Consider the following 25,698-nt stretch of genomic DNA (forward strand, 5'->3'; position numbering starts at 1 on the left):
TATGTCTGGGAGATGGACAGAGCTCCTTCCAACTACAAGCTCAATGCTGTCCTGATAAGCCCAGCCAGAGTGTCCAGAGGCAGCACAGAGGAGTGAGCAGAGCCTCCATTGCCCCGCTGGGCACTAAAAGAGGCTCAAAGACAAGAGCAGGAGGTGGGAACTGGTGCTTCCTACTTGCTTCTGCGGCTTTGTTGGAGTCCAGTATCAATTTTCACATGCTGACGCGTGCAGCAAGCTAATTTTATGTAGTTACATTGCAAAGAGCAGGTACATGATGATTTTCCTTCTTGCTCTGCTCATTCTTTGTTTCTTTTCCCCTGTCTACAGGGCTTCGCGTAACAAGTCTGAGAAGAAGAGGCGTGATCAGTTCAATGTTCTCATCAAAGAGCTCAGCTCCATGCTTCCAGGCAACACTCGCAAAATGGACAAAACTACTGTGCTGGAAAAAGTCATCGGCTTTCTGCAGAAACACAATGGTAAGATTCACTGCAGCTCTTCATGCACTTGCCAGACAGTTACTATAATATCCTGTTTCCTTTGCTGATTATCAGAACGTCTTGAGGGACCTAAAAGTTCCAACATAAGGTATTTGGGTTTTTTTCTACCTCATCAAAAAATATCATTTGCAGACACTGTGCTGCCCAAATCCATCTCTTTATTTGCTCTTCAGTTGAAGATGACTCTCAGCCTGCTAGAGAAGGGGGCAAATGGCAGCAACTGAGGGAAAGAGGGCAACAGTGCCTTGCAGCACTCATGAAGAAGACAGATGCTTTGAACAAGAGAGATTTAGGAGCAGAGGGAAGATTCCCTTACTTGAAATTTGCAATATTCTGAGTTGAAGAACAAAGCATTCTCCCAGTTTCTTTGCAGAAAAAAATGCAGGGAAGCAATCTGTTCAGCACCCTGGCTCCTCAGTGGACTGTGTAGGACTCAATTTTCCACATTGAGTAGAAAACTCAGACCAGAAAATGCCTCCTTTTTTGAAGTTGGCATCAGCAAATTGCATCCACAGATAGTTGACATGCTTCACCCAGTTCGCACAAGCACAGGCTACATCACATGTGCACAGCATCCAGTTGCAGTAGTCAAGTTCAGCATCGGAAAGCCTGGAGTTCATTTTTCAAAATGCTTTCACCAGTGACATTTAAGTCCCTTAGAAATGTACCTTCAGAGAGGGCAGAGGAGATTTCTGACCCTCTGCTCTCTTTGGTCTAGTTTTATTCAGAGGGAGGAATGGGCACTGTGGCCTTCCTGATGCTTTGACATCCACCAGTAGTGGTGATCTGAAATGCTCCTCCCTTATAAATCCGGGCACTGGTTTAAAATGGGGCTCTCCTGCTCTGCCCCTATGAGGAAGAGGTTTCAGTGAGTGAGTGTGGGGAATGCCTCTGGTCTCAGAAAGCAGGAAGGGGTCTCACAAGATGATGCACTATGTCGCCGGGCTTACCTTGGCTCATCCAGCACCTCCTTCCTGCACTCTCTGGAGAACTCTGGGTGTAACAGGAAAGACCATTAAAACTCTTATATCATGACTCTCAACAGGATGGAGTCACAGATGTCAGTCTTACTGAGGAAATAATTATAGTGGTTCTGGCATTAGAGTGCAGTTTCTTCTTAAATGAATTTTTGCCACAGACAAACTAGAATCATATATTTGTTTAGGTTGGAGAAGACATTTAAGACCAGTGAGTTCAACTGTTAACCTACGGTTTGTACAGGAGGGATGACCAGGACATCTCAAAGTTGAATAGCTATGTACACTTTTTAAAAAATTGTAGTAATGACTCACCTTTTTTTTTAACTGCCCAAGATGTGAATATGTGAAGACGTGAATATGTTCAATTATAAAATTAAGCAAAGAACAATCACGCAGGATTTTAAATAAGTGTAGATGTGTAGCTGAAGGTCCAAATAATTTCCTCCAAAAGATGCTTTTCCTTGAAAAGCAACTATGTGAAGGAAAGCTAACAGTCACAAATCTTTCCACAGCAATTGGGTCAAAGTGTGACTGGGGTTTGTGCACTTGCTAAAAAAAGCAAATGTTATCTATTTTTAAACCAGAGTAGTAGTCACAGAATATAATACAAAGCATCAGCATTTAAAAGTGTTGATTATCCTCAGCATACCTTGGATCTGATATATTGAGTCATGTTCCCTTTCCATTTGGTAGGCTAAACCAAGATTTTATCATAGCATCTAAAGTAGGTAAATTTTCAGATTTTTTTCCTTCATAAACAGCCTCCTTCATCATAATCCACAGAATCTCACAAATCTCATGTAATTCTTCCAACTGTCACCATTTAATGTACATTGGCTTTTCCAAGCTACAGATCTGCTGAAAGTATCCTATATTCTAAAACTACTTAAAAAAATCTGATGGACTCTTTCTTGCTTTTCAAACCTTTGTGTAAAACCATAGGGACTGTGGAGAGTTGCTGTGCTGCCAGTGACAGCCCCCAGAATGCAGAAAGCGACTCAAGCGAGCTGGTAGGAGCAAACAGCTGCATCTCCACTAATACAGCCTGAGCAGAGACTTTGATTTCTTTCTCAGTGACAAAATGCACAAGGCACTTGTAGAAATTTACTGTCTTTAGTATTTATCCATTTACATTTCGCTTGCCAGTTTGCATATGTGCTCTGAACACGGAGCATTGCTCTGGAAGTGTTAATCAACAGGATTAATTAAAGTGTTAATCAACAGGAGATGCTGAAAAGAGAAAAGTGTGCTCACCATCCCCTCACTACTAGACCTGAGTGAGGGAGCCCTCCTAGAGAAGCAGAGGGAACAGCAAACTACAAACCAGCTCAAGTTTCTCTAGATGAGAGCTGTCCCCCAGAATCCTGTCTGACTCAGAGCTGACATAAGTGACTGTTTTCCAAAGGCAAGGAGTGAACCAGCTATCCAGTATGGTCCCCAGTTTCAGTGCAATGCTGTGAGTTGTTATCCTGGTGTCTGCACTCCTCCATGGAAAGCCCTCCAGGAGAAAGCCCTCTGCAGGCTTCCATGGGGTCAGGAAGGGACAACAGTGGGGCAGATCTCTTGGGGCCCTATGGACTGGCAGCACAGGGGACCCTGCCCTCCAGACAGGATTTGGGATGAGATGCTGGTGCTCCATTACTTCTCCTGGGCTGCCCTGCACCATGTGGCTGAATGTAGGGAGAGGGTGGTGGCAGTTGCACCAGTGTAAAGCTGTTGCAAATGCTTGTGATTCGCTCTCCCTTTGGAAAACAGAGCAATAGCTCTGCAGTTTGGGATCACAGCCCTTTGGGGCTTCTCTGAAGGAACTTTCTTGTTGTTCTGTTCAGCACAGAAGCTATAGGCTGAAGCCTCTCTAGCATCCTGATTTTGACCCTGTAAATTGTAAATAGCAATTGGACACATGCTAATCCTTTCCTTGATTTTAATTTCATGCAAAGTGGTTTTACCTTTTGATCAATACTCCAGTAATGCTGCTTGAAGTCAATGGCCTTGTCAATACAGGCTCCCACTGAAGTCAGTACAAGCTGACTTGAGTAAAAAATAAGAAAAACATTTAGGGCTCAAAAACTGCAAGTTTTGAATACAAAGGTTATTTCTCTCTTTTCATAGCAACCCATATGTAATATTTCAAGATAGAAGTTAATTTCAATTTTAAACATGTAAATATTCTATTTGTCTAGAAGTCTCAGCACAGACGGAGATTTCTGAAATTCAGCAGGACTGGAAGCCTTCATTTCTCAGCAATGAAGAATTCACCCAGCTGATGTTGGAGGTAAACATGCACATACACCTTTCCTAATTTTGTCTAGCACTTATGGAAATGCCCATGCATTTAGAACAAACTGTCATCTGCAGTTCCAAAAGAGGAGGGTTTTGGAACTGCTGTATCTGACCATCAAGCAGAGCTGTCACAGGGATTAAAGTCCCCACCTGTTGCTCTTCCCTCTCAGCAGTACCATTGCGCTGGGCTGCCACAGCCTGCAGAGCTGTGCAATGACTCCCAAGAAAAGCAGTTAGGACAAAGATTCAAATCACAGGTTATATATATATATTTTTTACAAACAGAGGTGAGGTAAAGGGCAAGAACTTCCAAGAACTTCCTGTTCTTGGAAGGTGGCGTTAGCATCTAATATTTATGCAAGATTAGCACCTGAAATGCAGTGGTGTCGCGTCCCTCTAGTGCTAGGTGCTGAACAAGCAGATAAAGCCTGACAGCTCCTCTTGGCTTGATACAGTTGGTACTTCTACTCTGATTTTCAAGGCCCTCATCAAACACTTCCTAGTCTAGCATTTTGCAATCATAGTTTTTCAATTATAGCATAGGTTCTTTTAATGCTAGCTGGGATTTGAAGGGAGGTGATGCAATGGTGTTTATGTAGGTTCAAAATGAAAAGCAAACGAGTTTCTAGAATGCATTTTTCTCTCTCAGTAATAGCTAGAACTGCATTTAGCAAGGGTCTTCTGTACTGAACACACAGATGTTGCATAGCCCTATAGTGTCTTTTGAGAACAAGCTTCTCCTCCCACAAATGATGTGAATATGGCACATGATCCAGGCTCTGGTGATGGGCAGGGAAGGATGCTGGGGAGAATTTCACCACCGAGGAGAAGCATTGGAGCACGTTGCTGGCTCCCAGAGGCTGGCAGCCCTTTGGCCATTGCAATTTGTTGTGATGAGACTTCCCTGGACTAGTTTTATGAGACACTTTGCTCCCATTGCTCTGACAACCGCCCATTTCCATCTCTGTGCACAGGAACTTAACACACATAACTCCTTCGGTCTGCACTGAAATATGTCCCTCAGATAGCAGTAAATTGACTGTTGTTTTGACAGGTTGGGTCTTTGTTGATTCTACTTGTATGCTACACAATTTTAGATTAAAACAATCACTTTTGGTTTCCCAGCTTATAAATCACCTTCTTGCTACTGTGATTTTCCATGCCCTTCGAAATAACATTGGGTATTTGGATGTCCTGTTGTGCCAGATGTTCATCATTCCCTGCTATTTTGCCTTTCTACTAATCTTATTTTATTAGCATTTGGACAAGACTGCTTGAAGTTTTTCCTATCCTGTTATTAAAAGATGGGAAGGGTTTTTTCCGAGCACTAATTCAAAAGACTTAAGGCATAATTGACTGCAGTAATATATCAGCTTTCCTGAAAATGGCCTTTTATTACCACATTGAAAAGGCTGTCACCAAATTACAGTGGGCATTAGGCTCTGTTTGTCTGTCTAGGGCTGATGCAATGGTAAAACCTCTGAAGAAAAAAAGGCTCTCCTAATGTTGGAATGTCCAGTTGCAAGTAAATAAAAAGAGATTTATATGTGAACACATTAACTTGATTTTACCACAAAGTTCTGATATGAGTCAGTGTGTGTAATTTGCATTGGATATGAAATAAAGAGTTGATTTTTTAAAAACTAGCAACCTTCACCATAGTAACATGCACGATCCAACTGCCTTGTAGAACCACTGCTCTCTACTATGGGTTAACAGCTATCATGCTTTTTTAGAAAACAGCTTGAATGTGCTGCACTAGAGAAAAACATATTCTCTGCACCTAGATTAACAAAATCAAACTAACTATACCAGCTGGAGGGTTTTCAGAGATGCTAAACACTCACTCTTCTACTGGGGTATAAGTTATTGACTTGCTTTTCAAAGGATTGAAGTACCAGCAGATTCTCATTGACTTAAATAGTTGTGGGTGCTCAGCATTCTCTGGAAAAAGGAACATATGTTTGTGTCTTTATTCAAGGCTTTGTGTTTTCCTTTTTTTTTTTTTTTTTTTTTTTTAACAATTAGCATTTTCCAGTGTTCTCAGAATTCTTTTCCTTATTGAAGTCAGCAGGGGGGGGAGGATGTGCTGTGGCTTACAAGATCAACTGCAAGTCTGGCTTGGAGGCAGGCCTGGATTTGCAGTACGGTTTTGTAACGCCGTGGCTCTCTGGTCAGGATGTTTGCAGTACACCTGTCTCCTGAGCAGGTATGGCCACTGGAGCATAGTCAAACACTGCTCTGATTCAGTCATGTTTGCAGTGCCTTTGCTGCTCGAGTACTGCTGGCAAAGCTGACTCCAGAATATCAGGGAACTGACAGGAAGGACCCAGACTTGCTCCACTTGAAGGGTTGGGAGCCTCACCAGTGACTCCCTAATGACAGTGGGAAAGTTTTAATATATTACCTGGGCACCTACTGTTGTGTCTTAATTTTTTGAGATGTTCTTCTTACAGTCATCTGAAGATCATCTACCTTTAGTTCACTCTGAGGAGAATCACCAAAAAAATAAAGTTAATCTTGCCTTAGATCCGAAATTCTACCTAGGTTTAATTTTGATCAAAACGTAGCTCAAAACTTGGCAGCTCAGACAAAGAAGAGACTAATTTTGAAGGTGAAATTGCTCCTGTGCAGAGGGTGGGGATAAGGCTGACATTTCCCTTCAGTCTTAGAAGTGAAGGGGCTTACCACAAGATGGGACCAAAGTGAGGAAGAAACTCTGCAGAAGGGTGAATTTGTCTTGGAATGAGTAATCTAATACCATGACCTTTAAAATAAATCACTCAATTAAAACTCAGGCTAAGGATTATTTGATAATTTGCATTGCCTTTACTTACATGAAAGCCCAGTAATATACAATGTTACATTAATACAAACTGTGATTTATGGGGTTTGCAGAGAAGTACCATTTTGAGATAGAACTGCATCCCTTTCATCGTCCTTTGATATTTACACAGAGCTCAAATGCTCATTTTAATAACTTCCAAGGGATCCAGTCTTAGTCATTTTGCATTATTAAAATGTGTGATTAATTTAAAAACTGAGACATGAAATGTTCCTGTGAGCCCTTTGTTGCTTCAATAGTAGGTTTTACAAGACTACAAAGAATCTTGTAAAAGTTAAATCAAACTGTAAAATCAGAGAATTACTGTTCTGCAACTTGAGATAACATTCCTACAACTCGATAACAATATGGTGCCAAAGTCAAACTGTTTTGATCAATACATTATGAGATGTCCTGTTTACACCACTCATTGCTATTAAAGCACTCTCAACTTGTCTGTTTTCCTTAGGCATTAGATGGCTTCATTATAGCAGTAACCACAGGTGGAAGCATCATCTATGTGTCTGACAGCATCACGCCTCTTCTAGGGCATTTACCGGTGAGTAATTCTGGCATTGCTTTTTCTACTACACATTGTAGAATTGGGCACTGCACTTGTAGAAGCAGGTGTATAACAGTGCTGAGGGTAGTGTTTTCCTGAAAATGTGGTGAGGGAGTTTGTCCCTGCATTATGCTGGCTGCTGCTTTTACTCAGCTCTGCACTTTCTCTGTCTGATTCATACCCTTCAGATTTTTGTTGCTATGAGGCACTTCAGCTTGAATGGAAAAAGCTCTGCAGGAATAGTCTGGCCAGGGGAGGGACAGGATGACCCAGCTGATCTTTTCCATCTCTGATTTCTCAGCTAGCAGAGAATAGCACCAGCGCTGCTGGCAGCCCAGTGAGGATCTTGTTAAGGGCCTTATTCTGCTCCCAGGGAGGTAAAGGACAAAAACCCCATTGAATTTGGAGTTAGCCAGAGGCTGCTGACAGCTCTCCCTGCAGCTCCCCTGTGCTATCCCAAGGGAGCTGCTGCAGGAGCGGATGCTGGGTGTAACCCTCCACCAGTGCAGCCAGTGCTCCGGCACATTCAGCTGCTTGTGTCTGCCTGCTGCTCCAGGAGACACTCCCGTGTGCACTGGCTTGGGCTGCAGGAGCAGGGGAGAGGGACTGCTCCAAACCCTGCTCCTGTTGCTAAGGCTGCTCTAGGAGAAATGGCACAATAATTATGGATTAATCCTCACACTCATTTTTAGTACCCTGGTCTCAAATAAATACATGCCCAGGAGAAAAAATTAGCTGCCAAATCATTATTGTATTACCCCCTGCCATGTTCTTAAGAAAATTACAACTCTCTTTCTCTCATTTAGTTTTTCACCAAATATGTGTTATGTTTTCCACCCAGACAAATGTATTTCACAACACTACCTTGCTGGAATAAGAACAAAAATTATTTTCTTCTGAGACAAAAGGAACTTGATGAAAGAGCAGCTCCTGGTAAATGCAAAAATATTGCTATGCAACAATAGATTGAACTGAGTCTATCTATTTCAGTTTTCTTTCATCCTCAACAGTACAGAAGACCAGTACTCGATTATTTTCTGACATTTGCCTCACTTCAAGGCTGGGGAGAGCTCTGTCCTACACACAGGCTATGGGGTTTTCATACACTTACTGATTTCAATGAAATTTCCTTGTGTTTCATCATTTGGAGGTTTCATTGGTATCCCTTTCAAATACTGGTTCTTAGTGGAGATGATAGATCTGCTGCAGAAAAGTATTCCTCTTCAGGAAGACACATTTGAGACCCTGTGCCTGGAGTCTGAAGCCCTGACTGAACATGTATGGATTCGGGTTTATAATTCCTGAGTTGGCCCATCAGAAATTAAATTGGTTTTTTCTCCCCATGACATGCTTTGTGTGATAACCTTACATGGTATCCATCCCAAAATAAGGATAAAAGTTGACATTACTTTTTATTTGCATAAAAGCAGCACATGGCAGTCCAAGTCAGGGACCAACCTGACCAGGCTGGAGGTGGAACAGACCTTCCTGGAGCTGCTGGAGTGGTAATGGTTAACAACTACCCCACCAGCCCACACATGTAGAGAAAGCATCCCAGAGGTCACAACTGAGCAAGGAATATAGGCTTCTGCCTGCCCCAGATTGGCAAATCACTGTGGCCATGGGCAGGGACCCAGCTGAGGGTGCATCTCGGTGCACACTGGGTATTTTGCTCCTTTGTTGTCCTTGTCATTTGGTTTTTTTAAGTTTTAAAACTCATCAGAGTGATATTTGGAAAATCTGTGTGGCTTATTTTGTTTACCTCGAGGATCTATTTGTAAGCTAAATTCAGTCACTGTTTGAGGGACAAAATACCAATTCTTTCTCCTCTCTGACAGCAGGGAAAAATATTCTGCAAATCTTCTGCTTTGAGCAATGAAAGGAATGCAAAACTGGGCAGAATGCAGAGCAGGGCTCTCTGAGGGCTTCTGTTAAGAAAACTGATATATTTTCTTTCATTAAAATCATGAAAGCTCCAGTGCTGAAAACAGATATATCTGGTTCTCTTTAACACAGCTTCCCATACTTCCATGGAGCATTTTCAAACACAGACTTCCCCTGCTGTAATTTTTTTTTTTTTCATGGGGTCTGGAGACTACTCGTAGGGTCAGCTGAGATGGAGAGGTCTAGCTCACATGGTAGGGGTGACTCTAACTGAAGTGAAATCTGATCACAGCTCATAGCATTTGCCAGTCAGGTGGTACATTACAACTTCAAGAATATGTAGTCTCTTGAGAAGGGTCCTCCCTGTCCTTTCTTGCCTGCTTTTCCAGAAGGTCCCTGGCAGGGTTGAGACTCTTCTCCAGGGCTACCCAGTGAAATTCAAGGAGCTGCTGTGCTGTGTTGGGTGCATAAGGTAAATGTCAGGGTGGGAGAATCCAGGACATAGCACCTTAACAGTGTATAAAAGTTAATCATGCTGTGTTGCTGTTACAGGGTAGCAGTGGGAATCAGTGCAGGACATGCAGATTCATATGCTGGGCCAAATCCCAGCATACAAGTGCATAGCCATCTTTATTTTCTGTGTTGTTGGGAAAGAAACCTGTCTCATTTGCAGCCCTCCACCATCCTTTTCCTAGTCACCATGTTTGCTTAGATCCTTAGATTTTTTTTTTCCCTGGAGCAAGAATTTTTCCACCTAACCACTACCCCCATCCCCCAGTAAAAGCAATGAAATTATGAGAAAGGAGTTCCATTCTGGAATACAGCTGTTTTGTTGAAATTGCAGAAATATTTTAACTATGCATTCCATTATTGCAGAATTTGATGTATTGTACTTAGAATAGACAAGCATCCATGTAGGCAAAGGTGTTCTTTTCCTGCCTTAGCTTTAGGAGTAAATACTCCAAAGCTTCACTTAGCATGATCCATAGATTTGAAGACGCAGAGTAGATTTCAGGCTTAGCAGCATAACTGTGCATTAACATAGTTCATCTAACAAGTCTACCCACAGTCACTGTAGTTTATCTTTTGTCTGCTTTGCCTATCTCATTCAGCAATACTCTGGGTGTCTCAGCCAGTGGCACAGAACGCTCACTGCAGAATAATTAGACAGAACTGCAGACCATTCCCCTCTAACTGATCCATTTTTATCACCGATGGTCAAGTTTTGTCAATAGAATCAGGTCAGAAAAGACCTGCAAAATCATCAAGTCCAACTTTTGACCTAATACCACTATGCCCACTAAACCACTAAATGTCCACTCATTTTTTAACCCCTTCCAGGGATGGTGATTCTACCACTTTCCTGGGCAGCCTCTTCCCATGCTTAATCACTCTTTCATGAAGAAATGTTTCCAGATGTCCAGCCTGAGCCTCCCCTGGTGCAGCTTAAGGGTGTTTCCCCTTGTCTTGTCACTGGTTGCCTGGGAGAAGAGACCAACCACCACATCACCACAACCTCCTTTCAGATAGTTTTAAGAGTGTGATAAGGTCTCCCCTGAGCCTCCTTTTCTCCAGGCTAAACAATTCTAACTCCCTTAGCTGCTCCTTGTAAGACCTGTGCTCCAGACCCTTCCCCAGCTATGTTGTCCTCTGGGCACACTCCAGCACCTCAGTGTGAGACGAATTGAGCAGCCCAGAACTGGACATAGCATCAAGGTGCAGCCTCACTGGTGCTGAGTACAGGGGCAGTCAGTGCCCTGGTCCTGCTGGCCACACTATTTCTGATGCAGGCCAGGATCCCATTGGCCTTCCTGGCCACTTGGGCACTGCTGGCTCATGTTCAGTTTCTGCTAGCCAGCACCCCCAGGTCCTTTTCCACTGATCAGCTTTCCAGCCACTCTGCCCCCAGCCTGTAGTGCTGCCTGGGGTTGCTGTGACCCAAGGGCAGGATGTGGCACTTTGCCTTGTTGGACCCTCATACAGTTGGTCTCAGGTCTTTGATCCAGTCTGTCCAGATCCCTTTGCAGAGCCTATCACCTACCTTTTTGCCATGGCATTGGATGTCTGCTCTTTGTGTCTGGTGCAGAATTAGCTGTGAATAGCTTGCTTGGCATTTTCTGCAGTTCCAGTGAGACAGTGGAGTATTTGCTTCCATCTCTCTGTTTGACTTAGCAATGTATTCTGTATTGACATATTGATTCAAGAGCATTGTTAAAGTCTCGATGTGTACAGGATCCAGATATTCTGTTCCGTGCACTGTTTTATAGGTGTGCCAAACCTCTGCAAGACACAAGAGTTTGGAATTGGAGCTTGGTCACATTATGAGACAAAAGGTTTCAGTTAGAAGAGTGGTGATGGCTCACATCTAGTTTTCCTGTAGTTACTGTAGAGTAGATGGGAGATTAATTAACCTGGTGGTATCATTATCATCTACAAGAAAAAAAATCATTTCTAAGATTGCACCTAAGCCTTGAACAGAACTCAACAGAGCAGTTTTCTGTCAAAGGCTCTTTCTTCATATGCACAAAAAAAAAAAAAAATACATGAAACAATGTACTATATTTTGTGAAGTACAGTATGTGCATATAGAAGTGTGTATGTAAGTATTTATACATATATAAAAACCCTTTATCATATACTGTATCAGTAGGATTCACATTAATAAGATACAAACTAAAGCCACAAAAATAACTTTTAAGTATTCTTCACAACAGGAATATTCAAGTAATGAGCATATATAATACTTATAACTGAATCATCTAAAGCAATTCCTGTTAAGGTGTATGTATAAAGCATAGCACTCTGATTTTTAGTCTGCTCAATAAGTTTCACTACTCTAAATAGGAATTCCACAGAGAAAAGCTAGCATGAATAGAAAGCAGATGGAAACCAAAGCACAATCTTACACAAATAGATGATGGTTAATAACTTGCCAATCTCATACAGAGCTTACATGTTTTCAGCATGACTGTAGAGTCTGATAGAAGCTGCTCTGATGACACACAAAGCTGTGTCAGTGTGCCAGCTCAGTCTGAGGTAGTCTCAAGTGGGACAGATGTAAGTCAATGCCATTGGAGGGTCACTTTGTCTCAGGCTTCCTTTCAGATGCACTCTGTTGGGTTAGTCACGGCACTGAGCACAGGGAGAACTTCCTCTTGGCAGCCCACAACAGACTCGTTGTTTTCTCCACCCTGGACCAGCCATGGCCTTTTGCACAAATCCATCTCCTCTTTCCATTCCCAAATCTCAGGTCCTTTATTTTGGATGGATTTCAGGTTCAAACCAGCTGATCATGGGGCTGGAGGTACGTGGATATTCAGCTCATGGCTGGCCAGAGGGAGGGCTTGTGTTGGTGGCACTGTGAAGTCCCCCTCCCTGAAGACTAACTGGTGTAAAGTCATGTTCAGACGTGGAAGTCCCCTTCTCCCCGCTCCCACCTGCCAGGATAAAGGAAGTGGGGAGCAAGACCTGCCACCCCAAGGGCATTTCCCAGGAGTTGAGAAGATCCCCTGGGAAGGGGCTTGATCTGCGACTGACCTGGCTGACTTGGGGTGACTCTCAGCCTCACTGCTCCTGCAAGTCAGGCTCTGTCAGGAAGAGAACAAATTCCAATGATCCAGAACAGGCCTGTGCACGGAGCTCAGTAGCAGTATGGGGAGCCAGACACCCTTTTCCAGCCCTCTCCCAGGTCTTGTAATTTAATTCTGTGGACATACCTGCTGCATCTGATGGTCTCTGAGAAACATTACATATTGCTGATTGCTAAGACTTAATCTGACAACCAGCCCACAAAGAAGTGACCACTCAGTTTGTCCAACAGGTTCCCCCTCTGTTTTAGAGTACCCGGAAATCAGTGAGGAAACTCCCGTCGAATGCCACAGGCTTTGTATCATATCTCTGCAAGTGTTGCTTGTTGTGATATTTCTGTTTGTCTCAAAAGTTATTTCTCTTTGCAGTGCGATGTCTTGGATCAGAATTTGTTAAACTTCCTCCCAGAACAAGAACACTCAGAAATTTATAAGATGTTATCTTCTTGTATGCTTATGACAGATTCTGCCTCATCTGATTACTTAAAAAGTAAGTTTCATTTTATCTTATCTAGTAAATTAAAAAGCACAGGCAGGATAAAAAATTTTCTCCCAGAAAGAGTTTTTTATATTATGTGCAATAAAAAAATTAGGTTCATAGCCTTTCAAAAAGATCTTGCCACCTGGAATGACCCTTTGGTTCTATTTTTAAATGAAACTCTTTGCCTTTATTTTACTAGGCTAAGACTACTTGCAGTTATGTTAATTATTAAATATCATATCATTTGAGACAGCTAAGGAAAATAGGTTAGCTGATGGAAATTGAGAGTTCGCCTGAGACAAATCGCATCTTAATTGATATTTCAGCCTGTTCAAGTAAGATGTTGTTCTCAATGTTCTTACTTATCTCAAGTAAGAGATAAGCTAATGTGGTGTACCTTTGGTTAACCTTACAGACAAAAAATACCTCTAAAACTATTGTAATTCTTTTTCCAATTGAATTTTGATTTCCTTGTAAATATTTTTACTTCCTCAGCCTTACTCACTCTAGGAGGTAAGATGCAGAAAACCAAAATAGACACAATAATGTAAGATGTACATCTGCCCAATCTACTGCATCATACAAAACCTGCAGCTCATAGCTAATATGCCAAAGTTAATTTAATAGATGTTTTGGGGTAATTAAGCATAGTTTGCCAACACGAGCTGTTGAGTTGTGAGGAGCCTAAATAGAAAAAATCAATAAGTGAAGAACCCAGTTCTCTCTGTTGCTGCACTGAGGCTAGGGCTGTGTAGCTCCTGTGATGAGGTGGTGTCAGAGAAGGACGAGTCTCCGAAGCTGTCCCTGAGCTGCAGGCACACCTGTGCACAGTGCTGAGCAAGCTGCATCCCTTGCAAGGCTTTCTTGCAGAGGCTCTGGTCCTGCAATGTCTAGCACACTGGTGTTTAGGACTCCTGAGTGGTAATAAGCTGCTCTTGTGCTGCCAGTTGCAAGATTGGGGTTGGAAGACACCATTGGTTGTGTTTAGCTTAAATAGTATATTTATTTCTTCTTCTTCTTCTTTTAACAATCCAGCTGACAATGAACTAGAGTTTTATTGTCATCTTCTGAGAGGAAGTTTGAACCCAAAGGAATTTCCAACATATGAATACATAAAATTTGTAGGAAATTTTCGGTCTTACAGCAATGGTAAGCTTTAATTGTTGTATAAATGTTAATTTAGCTGTGTAAAATAAAATATAAGTATTGCTCCATTGAACAAGACAGGCTTTTAACTGACAGAACTATTTTTAACATTACGGGATAAATTTTGCTTCACACGACTCTCATGGCTGAGTTGCAATAGCTGGATGAGTACATGTGATGAGTGAAATTGTGTTAGTTGCTTTTGTTACTGCCCTTCACTTGCAGTGATCCTGGACTCTGGGTAAGTTTGCAAATAATGACAGGTTTAGACAAGGGTTTATTTGTGCTCATTAATACTGTGTGCTAAGACACCACCTATTAGCAAAATTATAATCTTGCTACTTTATCTGCTGGTTTACATTAAATACAAATTCCATGCCAGAACTGAAAACCTGCCAAATCTGTCTTCTTACCCTTCTCTGCAAAATCCTGGGAAAGGCAGCAGCGCCACGTTTCATCAGAACGGCTGAGGACACTGCCACCCACCTCCCTCTCCAGCTGCCATTTTGCATTCCTCTCCAGCACTGCAGAACCCAATACTCTCGGAAAAAAAAGGGAAGACATGCAGTCAGCATAGTCACTAATGCACCACAGTCAGTCCAGGGAAACCATCTTTCAAGGGATGAAGAGCAGATTTCCACCTCATCCGTTCTCTAACAAACAGATTGCTGCACAACCATTAGTGTCAGAAATGAAATACTCTTTTATTCCTTTCCTTCTCCTGCCTGCCCAAGTTTGCTTTAGTTACTTGCCTGACTGAACTCCAGAGTGGCATTTCCAAAGTTGCTGGTATTGTTCCAAATAGGTCATCCTCTGCAAAAAAATTCCCCACCGTGCTTTCCAAAAACTGCACGCCACACTGTGAAAAAAAATGTCCCTGTCCCCATTTAACTTTCTGCTTTTGCTCCACATGACTAGAATAGAAACCTACGTGCAGGATGGAGAGATGTATTTCTTGTTTGGTGCCATCTGATTTGAGGCTCTATTTGTATAAAAAAATGTAGCTGCCTGTATGCTTTCTAGTTTGAATGAAGTGAAATGCGCCTGCCTGACAGACGCGCACACCAAGCTGTTCTGTTTTCTAGAGCAGAAACCGGATTTCAGGTGCTGACTCATAAGGATACATCTCTACCAGGGGAATTTCTGATCCATTTTCTTCAAGGATTTTCAGCCCTTTATTTTGGCATGACATTAATACTGCCCCCTTACCGGTTAGGATTTCACATCCCAGCAATTTTATCAGTGGCTATTTCTCAGAAGAATGATAAAACTTACCTTACAGATATCTTCCTATCTTAATGCATAGAGATTAAATGGGAACATATTGATTTCAGAAGACACCAAATCATTTTCCAAAGACTCCATCTTAATAGCTTTCAAACAAGTCATGTACTTTCTTCTTCACATTTTTTCCCCCTTTGTGCCACTTTTTTCTAACTCTTCATTTTATTTTGTCTCTTCACTCTCTTCCCATCTTTGCTGCAGTGTGACCCTCTGGTTGACAGGGAGGGGCAGCCTTAGCCTGGCTCTGTGAGATGGTGCTTCCTTGCTCCCTTGCCATCTGACTTTAGTTTTGCCAGTTCAGTGAAGAGCCTGATGGAAATGCCTCACTAGTGCATGTCCAGCACTGCTCCCCTTTGGCTGGGAGTCACCCCCATGGCTGCCTCCCAGCAAAGGTGGAAGCAAGTGCACTGGACTCATATGTAGCAGCAGCAAACTGTTTGCTTGGTAGCTGATACCCTTGGCTTACAGGATGAGCAGCCAGAGGAGGGTGCAGACCTCCAAAGCGGCTGTCCTTGGATCCACTGGATTCCTTGCACCAGCCAGCTGCACCCTGAGCAAGGCACGGGAGAATCAGCTCAAGTGAGCACCATGTGAATGCTCCCCCCTTTGGGGAAGCCACCCAAGGGCTGGGGGCAAGCACCTGTGCTTTGGCACAGGGACTTGTGGCACAAACAACTTCAACATTAGGTGGGCGCAGTGTTGGGCTGGGTTCCTGCCTCTGCTTGGCCCACAGTTACCAGGGAACATCCCCCAGCCCGTGCTCCTCAGGGCTGTCACCTGTTGGACCTGGCGGTAATTGCCCTCTTTTCCTCCTGTTAAATAAATACACATTCTCCAGTCATCTGTCCTCCAGGTGTGAGGCCAAGTGAGCAAGAAAGAGAGGGGTGGGAAGGGTGGTGGAAGAGACATACCACTCAGGGCAGCATTTGTCCTATGCATATCAGCTGGCCCCAAAGCCTGCTTTTTGGAGGTGTTTGTGAAGGAAAGATTATAAACTAAAGATAAGAAAAGAGTTAGCTGGGGGAGAAAGACAGAAATTGCAAATTAGGTTTAATTAGCAGGAGACATTCCTTATGAATGTATTGAAGAATGTTTTTCCCTGTAGCTTTTCACAGCAGTGAAAGTGTGAGCATGTTTTTACACATGGGAGACTGATACAGGATGTTCTTTAAATACAAATCCTGCATTCTTTTTTAGTCACCCAATGCAGACTCCTACCTTTGTTTCCAATAACTTGCTGAGCATACTCGGAGCCCACTCTGCCTTCCCTGCCACAAGGATGCCAGAGCCTCTATGGCCAGGGAAGTTCTTTTATCCCTGGGCAAATTATATCCTACCAGGATACTTAGCTATTCTATTGTCATTAATGTAGAGTCGTAGCAGGTGTAAATCTGTCTCCATTCCTTGACATTTAACCTTTGCTGATGTTTTTAAGAACTGGTAGGTCCTAATTCACCCTCTTCATCAGAAATGCCACTAGCTTTATTCTACTTCCACATAGCCTTTTATGTAACCTCCTTTGAATTATCATCTCTTTAGGCTTATTTTATTATTGTTCATTGCTCGTACAGTGTTGGTGCTTGGGGCAAGGAGGTCATGCATGTGAGCTCCCAGTCACCTTGCCCCCCTTCCTCCTCCCTCATACCTTCTCCGTTAATCACATTGTTGACTTCTGGCTGGGAACATCATATAAGGATGGGTTTGAATGGATTAATTTGAAGGATTGCAGCTTAGAAAGCCAGTTAGGGGCTTAGCTGCTCTCCCTAACTTTATGGGAGCTTTGAGGCTTTAAAGGCTGTTATACTAAGATGCCAAAGATAATTTTTTTCAAGCTGAAGTAGGACAAATACCTGATACCTGCCAAGGTGACTTCTCACCAGAATTGCTGTCAGGGAGTCAGATCACACACAATCTACATCGAACCCATGCTACGCACACAGAGGCATCCTTGCTGATCCCAGGAGAGCAGGGGCATGCATGTACAGGGCCCAGAAATTGCCCAGGAAAGCTCTCACAGTTCACAGCAGGTATTCAGTCTTTCAGGAGATCACTGTCTCTGGAGCTCCTAGGGTCAGCTACAGCTGCAGGCTAGAGAAGCTGCACAGCCCAGTGCCAGGATTAGCAAGAGTGTGCACACTTTGACTGGTCCTGAGGAATCTGTACTCTGCAAGCCCTACTGCAGAACATTTCTGCAGCTGTATCTGCACCAGGGATGACATGAGCTGCCTGCACATGAGTGAATCCCCATTGCATTGGCTGTACCCAAGCGAGAGCAGCTGACCAGCGAGACAGCAATGCAAGCTGTGCAGAGCGCCTGCATGAGTCACTGGCTGTGCTAAATCAAATACAAGAGATTTGATTTTCCATTTGGGAGGATTATATAATCATCATTAATTAAGCTTCAATGAGAAAAGCATGACTGTAACCTGATGTGAAGATTCAGTCGTCCCGTGAGAGGAAAGGAAGTGGCCCATGGGCCACTCAGACAGGGAAGGTGGAATTCCTCTTTGCTTCTGTGAGAAATGCCTACTTGCTGTCAGATGATCAGGGTTTTTGTTTTATTTGTTAATAGGAACTCTGTTCAATATTTTTATATATTTCAGGTTCTGGGTCTACAGCCCAGATTTTAACGAGACATGTATGTCTGCAAACATCTGAGGGAAGTAAGTGCATCACTGTACCTATTAACCAGTAATACCTGATAGGAGAGAGAGTCATATCAGCCTCACCAATGAATAATACAGTGGCTCACACCCAGTCTTGCCTGAGGGCTGAGGGGGAAGGCAAGTAAAAAGGGTAACCCTCCCCAAAAATCCAAGAAGTGCTCAGCTCCCGTATAAAATGTCAAATTGAGTAAGAATACACTATTTTACAAAGCTGCTTAATAGCTCACTCAGATAAGAAATGATAAGATGGGTTGGATTTATTTCTCCTGTGAAAATTGATTCTACATTTGTAAACACACAAATATCTGTCATAATTATATATCCAAATATTGGCTCTGATATCCTCTTTCTGAAGTGACACACTTACTTAAAAAGTCCTGAAAGGGACAAAACCAGGGTCCTCCCAAAAACTCCTGAAAGGGACAAAACCAGGGTCCTCCCTTTCAAAAAGTTAATCAATATTAAAAAGGACCACCAGCATCTTTTAAGTGATAGATCTGTCCTTTCATCCAAAATCCCTGAAGCTTTTCTCTTGAAGAAGTAGATAAGCATTATGTGAAAAGAGTTCCTAATCAAGTAATGTAATATTATAGTAGAATTTAAAAATGTGCATTTTTGTTCCCAATTACATGGAAACTCATGGAACTGGTTACTGAATACTATTAATAGTAGATATGCTACTGTTAGCTGATACATCTCTCAGATATAATAATAAACATCAAGAAAATTACTATGTTGAGGAAAAAAGTCTTAACGTTCAGAAAAATTAATTGCATCTGAATTAATTTTTAAAAGAAGTAAACAGTTAATACAGAAGATATATTGATCTTGAGCCTCGATAAATATATGCTGAAACATCTGAAACAAGAATAACTCAATCCAAAATAGATGTTTTGATCAGAACCAACAGCTGCATATTATTATTTGCTATTAACAGTATCCTAGAAGCTAACAATATGCAGCATTCATGCTAGGCTCTCTATGCAAAGAAGAGACACCATTCTTGTCCTAAGGAATCTACTTGGGATTTATATCAGCACAGGATGGCCAGGGGAGAAACAGGAGGATGAAAGAGGAGAGAGTAGATCCAAGTGGATAGGTGATGTGTGGACAGTGTCACTGTTACTCATCTACATGGCTACTGAGAGCAGTCTGGCTTGCCACCAGCACTTTAGATTTCTTCATTATATCTATCAATTGCAAAATATTCTGTTCATCTGAGGCCTGAATTAGTTTATATGAAAAGATTTTATTTTATTCTGGTCTGTATTTATTTGGCTTGTATTTTTTGAAATCGCTGTTCAGTTTGTTTGACAGTCACTAAGACTGGTTCTTTAAACATTAACATCTCCTGACAAAGTAGGAAGGAGGCATAAGGAGGAGTTTTCCTATCTTAGGAAGATTATGTTTTACACATTCCAAGTTGAAGTAAGATGACCAAGCGACTTGACTGCTGTACTATTATTAACTGAATAAAGTGGCATCTGGGGTTTTTAAAACATATTTTCATTCATTTCATATGGCATGAGTTCTCCCCCTAAGGATAAAAATCCTGTTGTCTGTGATAGTGAAGGGCTTAGTTCCTTGCGTATATTATTTATTTGTAACATTCTGTTACAAGTGTCCTGGTCTTCAAAAAAAAATATAATAAAATAAACAAAAGAAAAATCAAACAAAGATCTCTGCATAGGTAAATCAGTTTCTTTGTGTCTTACAAGATACTTGCAGGTATTTAGTACTTCTACAAAAGAATTTTATGGTACTCTAGGGGAAACAGGCATGATAGGTAACCACAAAAACTATTAAAATTCATGCTAAGGAGCATCAGCAAGCTGATATATATGGGACAACTGTTTCACCTTTCTGATTATGCATTTAGCTTTGTCACATGACCTTCAGATTCCTTACTCAAAATATTATGTCTCGATCATGTAATTGTGAAACACACAGGCCCTCATTTACCCAAGCCCAACTGTTTATGGCCAGCCTAACATTTTCATTAGGCATCTTCTGACAAAAGCACTCCAAGCCCTATATTTGACATATAAATGTTAATATCACCATAGCCTCATGCTTGATCCTATATTTTCTGTTCCACTATTTTTCTGTGGTGCTCTCAGAAAGCTCACTGCTGAACTTTGCTACATTAAGATGTTGTGTTTCTTTTAAAGAGACTTGGAGAGTCATAAAGTATGATTTTTCAGAAGGCCTTTTTAAAAGGTTATACCAGGATTGTATTTTTTTAAAAATTACTCTAATGACCTCTTTTTTTAACTACACTTCAAAATTCATCATCCAAAAAAGGCTGAAATTCACTGACCAGCTGCGAAAGCAAAGCAGGCTGTGTAGATAGAGCTGTGGAAAGAAAAGATACCAACAACCTAAGTCAGGCAGCAAAATAATTCAGAAGCAAATGTGGTTTTTTCCTTTCAGTTATTGTAGTTGTCATTTTCAGATGGAGATGTACTTGACAATGTAGTTGCTACCTGCCTGCATCATTGAGGGTTTTAATGCTCTGGACTTTGTCAAAGGCAGCTGAGTATGAGATGGCACAGTAGCTGTTCAAAGACAGGATAACATCCAGCCAGGCCAGCTGTGTCTCATCTCTTTGGGCTTATTCATTCACTGCTGCTTAAGTTCATCATTTCCAAATGTTGTGAGGAAATCCCAAATTACTGCCTAGCTATCCTACACAGTAATTATTACCCTTCTTACTACTGCATTTACCTGTTGGAAAGATAATCCTATTTTGTTAATGCCACATTCAGGGATGTATTCTGCTGCCTTCTGGGAATATGTCTCAGGCTCGTGGCTGTTTACATCCAACAGCTGACATAAAAAAGCCATCTGCTCTCTTTGGTGTGACTCAGTCTCCACTTCCTTCTACAACTGGTGTCATTTGCAAGCCCATGGTTCACTAACTAGGTTAACTTATCATATCTGTATTTTGGAGGCTGAATATGCGTATCTTGTTTTCATATCTTAGACCCCAGACTGGAAGAATTTGCTATTGAACTTGGCTATTACAGAGAGAAACAGCCCCACTGATTTCAGATGTCACAACATACTACATAGCAAGCTCAGAAGTAACTTTTCTTAATGCCCATAATGCAGGTTTATAGCATTCCCATTATTTTTTAAATGCAACCAACTACAGAAATCAACAGACTTGCACTAAATGCTAATATCAGAGATGGATCAATAACTCTTTACTTAGGCTACTTGTGTGTCATGTAGAACTTAACTCTTCTTTTTTTCAGCTTTTTGTGTTAATAATCGCATAGAAGCCCACATATATACACATAACTCCAGGATCAAAATGGAACACATATTCCTAGGGAGTCCCAAAAGCACATGTGCTCTGCTGGTGAAAGGAGGAGATTTTTCCCATATTTTTTCTCTCTATATCCAGTCAGCCATGCTCTCTAGTCTCAGCTATTGAGAGAGGACTTGGATCTCTGTGGATGTTCACATCTGTGCTGTCTTCTCAGATAAAGAACTTCTCTTTTCCTTTTTGGTGTAATATATATTGTGCATGCAGTAGCCTAAACCACTTAATCACAGGTGTGAATTCCACTCAGCAAACTTTCTTTTCTGTCTCATACCCTCATATCCTTGTTACCAGTAATGCATCAATATTCTAATGCTTTTACTAGGTTGAATTGGGTTCCAAGTCTCACTTGAGACTTCTTCCATCTCTGCAATTTGTGGCAGTGAATGAAATCCTAGTGCAGAAGCACCCCAGGATAAAAGTGGCTAGTTATCTTCTCCCCATATAGATACAAAGCTCTTCAATTTCACAGTAATGCTTTGCCCCAAGCAGAAGATCCAATTTGTCTGAAACTTCATGAAGGTGTATATAGGACCTAATAGTAAGGAAAGAGAGTTTCATATTAGTTTTAATCCCTATCAGCATTAAATTACCTCATATTGGTGAACTCTGGCTGCTAGATAGGAACTTCTCTACCCCTATGGGAAAAAGTCAGCTAGGCAGGGCAAGAATCCAGCCCAGTTCCCACTGCAGCCCGGCACACAGTTTTCTTTCATAGCTGTGGGAGTAGGATTACCATCTGTAAACAGCTTGAACTTGGAGGAATAATTTGCATTATGTCATTCTAACATGGGACTGTGGGCTAGTTTTCAGCAGCACATCCTTTTGCATCTCTGTGGCAGGAGGTGCTAGTGGGCTCTCAAAGCAACTGAAGCCATGCAATCTTGAAAGATGCAGGTTAAAAGCCTATACAAACTGTGTAGCCACATCACATCCAGTTTTTTCTCTGCTCAGTGTTGGAGGATACAGCAGGCCCTCTGCAGACTCGCCTGATGTGCCCATCTCTGGAGGCCAGTGCCATACACAGGGTCCCTTTTCGTCTTCTTTAAAACAAGGAGAGCTTGAGCATACTGAGGACAGTTCTTTCGATGCAGAAGGGGAAGGCATTCTTCAGCAGCCAATAATCACAAGCATCCTCCTGCTAGTTTGATGAAGCCTCGCTGGCTGTGGGCCCCGGTGTTTGCCACTGATGACTTGACGAACTCTCTTCAGCTACCTCCTTTGCCAACACTTTTTTTCACTGCATCATGGAAGTTACAGTGCTAGGCATTCTGCAGCATGTATTTTTTTTTTTTTTCCTGTGAGTGGTGAAAAAGAGCAATTGGATGCGTGGGGTTTCTTTCCAGAAAACTGGTTTATGCTCTGTAATAAGGTTTGGCCTTACTTTTATGAGGATTAACCTGTAAAATTCATATTTGAAGTTAAGCTCTGATGCCTTTCTGCCTAACATGACTGACTTGGATTTAAATATATGCATATCAGCTTTAAAAGCTTTTAGAGCACTTCTCTGAATAAAAACAGTATTAGTACACTTGGAGTGTGCAAAATATTCAGGGAGAGCAAATCTTATATAACACATGACTCCAGGTCCCATTTTTTTCCCTAACTAGTGCCTAACTCCTCTTGCAACGGCTTTGATGAGGCTGTCCCAAGGGCTTACAGAACATCCCCAGGAAAGCAGATCTGCTTTGTTGCAACTGTTCGTTTGGCAACACCTCAGTTTTTAAAGGTAAGTGCTCACCCTGAGTCCTGTGCGTTTCAGAGCTTCACTAAACACTTTCAAATGGGGTAACACAGAACGTTCTTAGTTTTGCTAATTGAATGGATTACAGGTATCACATTTCATGCATAAAAATCCACTGTAGAGGATTATCAGTGCAAGCCAGGATCTGTGGCAGCATTGTCACTTCTGCTCTCATTGCACAGGATACAGAAACCCTCCTTGCAATAGGAATTGCAAAGTCACTTTGAAATTTGGTTCCTCATTGCTGCTTCCTGTTCCTGTGATGGGACAATGTACAAAGGTATCAAGGGTCTTTTGCAGCCTACCTGATTCTGTGATTTTGTGATACAGATGACCACCAACACTTTCATTTGTGCTCCTCAGCATCTTTGGTGGACTACTGCTTGTTTCCCTTCTTACAGATCCTGGAAGTAAAATAGCTGCTTGTGGTTTTAAGGATAGACAAACCAAACTTATGCCTAACACTTCTGTTCCCTGATTAACAAATGTGAACTACTGCATCAGGTGTTCTGTGCCCAGAGTTTAAGAGGGTTTTTTTTACATAATCGAGATGTGACCAATATGAATTCACTGCTCCCTTGGCCTGGTTCCATTATTGCTCTGAAACTTGCAGGGCACTCTAGACTGATTCCTGACCCTGCAGGCAAGTCGAGTCCCTTCCGGGTAAGTGCGGACACACCCCATGAATCTTAACCGCAAGGGCTGGAGTTAATGGTTCTCTGAGAACCCTAAAAGCAAATTCCTTGTCTTTGGGTAGCTAGCATCTCAAAATAAACAGGGAAACAAAATAGGCTACTCATGGCAATGAGCTGCCCAGTGCTAGGCAGGAAGCAGCTGCTGAACAGCCCAGAGAAAGTTTTAACTGCTACAAAGTCCTGAACTGTTGCCGTGCGAGACCGGCTCCGGGCGGGCGCCTGCGGGAGCACGGCGGGAGCAGGGGAGAGGTGATGGCCGCTTTTCCCCCTTAGGCTCTGCGAGGCTCAGTTCTAGCACAGGAACAGACGAAATGGCGACACGGGGCTCGGGTGCAAGCACGTGTTTATTGTAGAAGCGTGTTCCCGAGACACCGGGGCACGGAGCGGGGCTTGGTTATACCCCGTGCCAGGAGCTGGGGGGAACCTGAGCCACGGCCAATAGGGATAGGCAGGGGACAGGGGCAGGGAAACTCCGGAGACCGCGGGGAGGCAGGAGCGGTGATGGGAAAGGCGGGGAGGGGCCAGGGACAGACCGCGTGGGGAGGGGGAAGGACAAGGGAATGCAGCATCGGGACAAAGGACCACGTGGGGAGGGGCGGGCTGGGTCACAGGACAAAGGGGGAATGTGCGGGAAGGGGGGAGGGGGAATGGGGGGAGGGGGGAAAGAAGAGAAAGTTACAAATCCCGCAATTTGTAAAGTTACAATTCCCTTTACATAAAGGGAAGGGAGTTCTGAGGTGAAAACAAATTAGCAACATTACTAATTACTGAGAAAACGTAAGTCGAGAGACATCAGAAAGTGATACACCAATCATAGTTACAATGAATGGGGCAAAAATCTTTTCCACATTACAATTTAAGATAAAGGGTACAAAATTATCATAAACACATTCTGTGTCAAGGATGAAAGCAGAATTCATGATGCGATGCTTGTGGTTTTTTGAATTCTAGCAGAGCAGTAGCAGGCAGCGAACAGCGATGTGGTTTCTCCAATTTTATTATTTGATTGTGAAGTTGGCATAGCATTGTGGGCAGTAATTAGAGAGGACAATCCTTCCTTCTATAAGATACAACTAAAACCAAGAAGTAATTTCCAAATTATCACAAGCAATGGGGAAAACTTGTATTGAAATAATAAGAGAACTTTGGGCAAGGTACATTTAGGAGATGAGATAGGGGTGAACCTGGGCACCACTGTTTCAGGGGAAAGAAAACAGTGGAGCTCTGGTACGGGTTTCCAGCTCCACTCCCTTCGAAGGGGGCCCCCCCATAGCAAAGGGGAAAGCTCTCTTACAAAGGGAGGTCCTCTAACAGAGGGGCCCCTCCAGCAATCCCTCCCATCAGAGGGGGTGCCAGAAGAAGGACTGAGGGATTAATCCAACCTCACCTTCCCCCCAGTAGGGGCTGGCTCACTGCAAGATGGTGCAGAGCCATTGGGGGAGGGGTGGGGCTGGTGGGAGAACATGGGCGGAAGAGAAGGATCAAGGTGGGAAAATGGGGTCCCTGTAGCATGGCCAGCACCATCTTGGGAGGAGGTGCCACGTGCACTGCATCTCGCCCGGGGAGGCACAGCCAATGCTATCCCCAAGGAAGGATAACTGTGTCCTGCAGGGCGCTTGGGGCAGCTCGGCCGCTGCCATCCCCAAGGGAGAGGGTTTAGGAAAGTCCATGGGGAAAAGGGGATGGGCAGCTTCGCAGAAGCCGAGGGGGAAATCTACAGGAGAGGAGCCTGAT

At 42.8% G+C, this 25,698-nt stretch overlaps 1 protein-coding gene across 6 annotated transcripts in view; it reads left to right on the forward strand.

Annotated features, from left to right (window-relative positions):
* NPAS2 (neuronal PAS domain protein 2) overlaps nucleotides 1–25,698 on the forward strand; it is a 108,655-nt gene that overhangs the window by 56,433 nt on the left and 26,524 nt on the right. For 5 of the 6 annotated variants that reach the window (XM_072932671.1, XM_072932661.1, XM_041717622.2 and 2 more), the window contains 6 exons: nucleotides 328–476; nucleotides 3,661–3,752; nucleotides 7,054–7,143; nucleotides 12,987–13,107; nucleotides 14,134–14,247; nucleotides 23,136–23,254. In XM_072932671.1, the coding sequence (XP_072788772.1) occupies nucleotides 328–476; nucleotides 3,661–3,752; nucleotides 7,054–7,143; nucleotides 12,987–13,107; nucleotides 14,134–14,247; nucleotides 23,136–23,254 (685 nt within the window). The remainder of the gene's footprint in view (nucleotides 1–327; nucleotides 477–3,660; nucleotides 3,753–7,053; nucleotides 7,144–12,986; nucleotides 13,108–14,133; nucleotides 14,248–23,135; nucleotides 23,255–25,698) is intronic. The other variant, XM_072932668.1, reaches the window with a different exon arrangement.

This window comes from Taeniopygia guttata, chromosome 1 (assembly GCF_048771995.1).
Source record: "Taeniopygia guttata chromosome 1, bTaeGut7.mat, whole genome shotgun sequence".
Classification (NCBI taxonomy): domain Eukaryota; kingdom Metazoa; phylum Chordata; class Aves; order Passeriformes; family Estrildidae; genus Taeniopygia; species Taeniopygia guttata.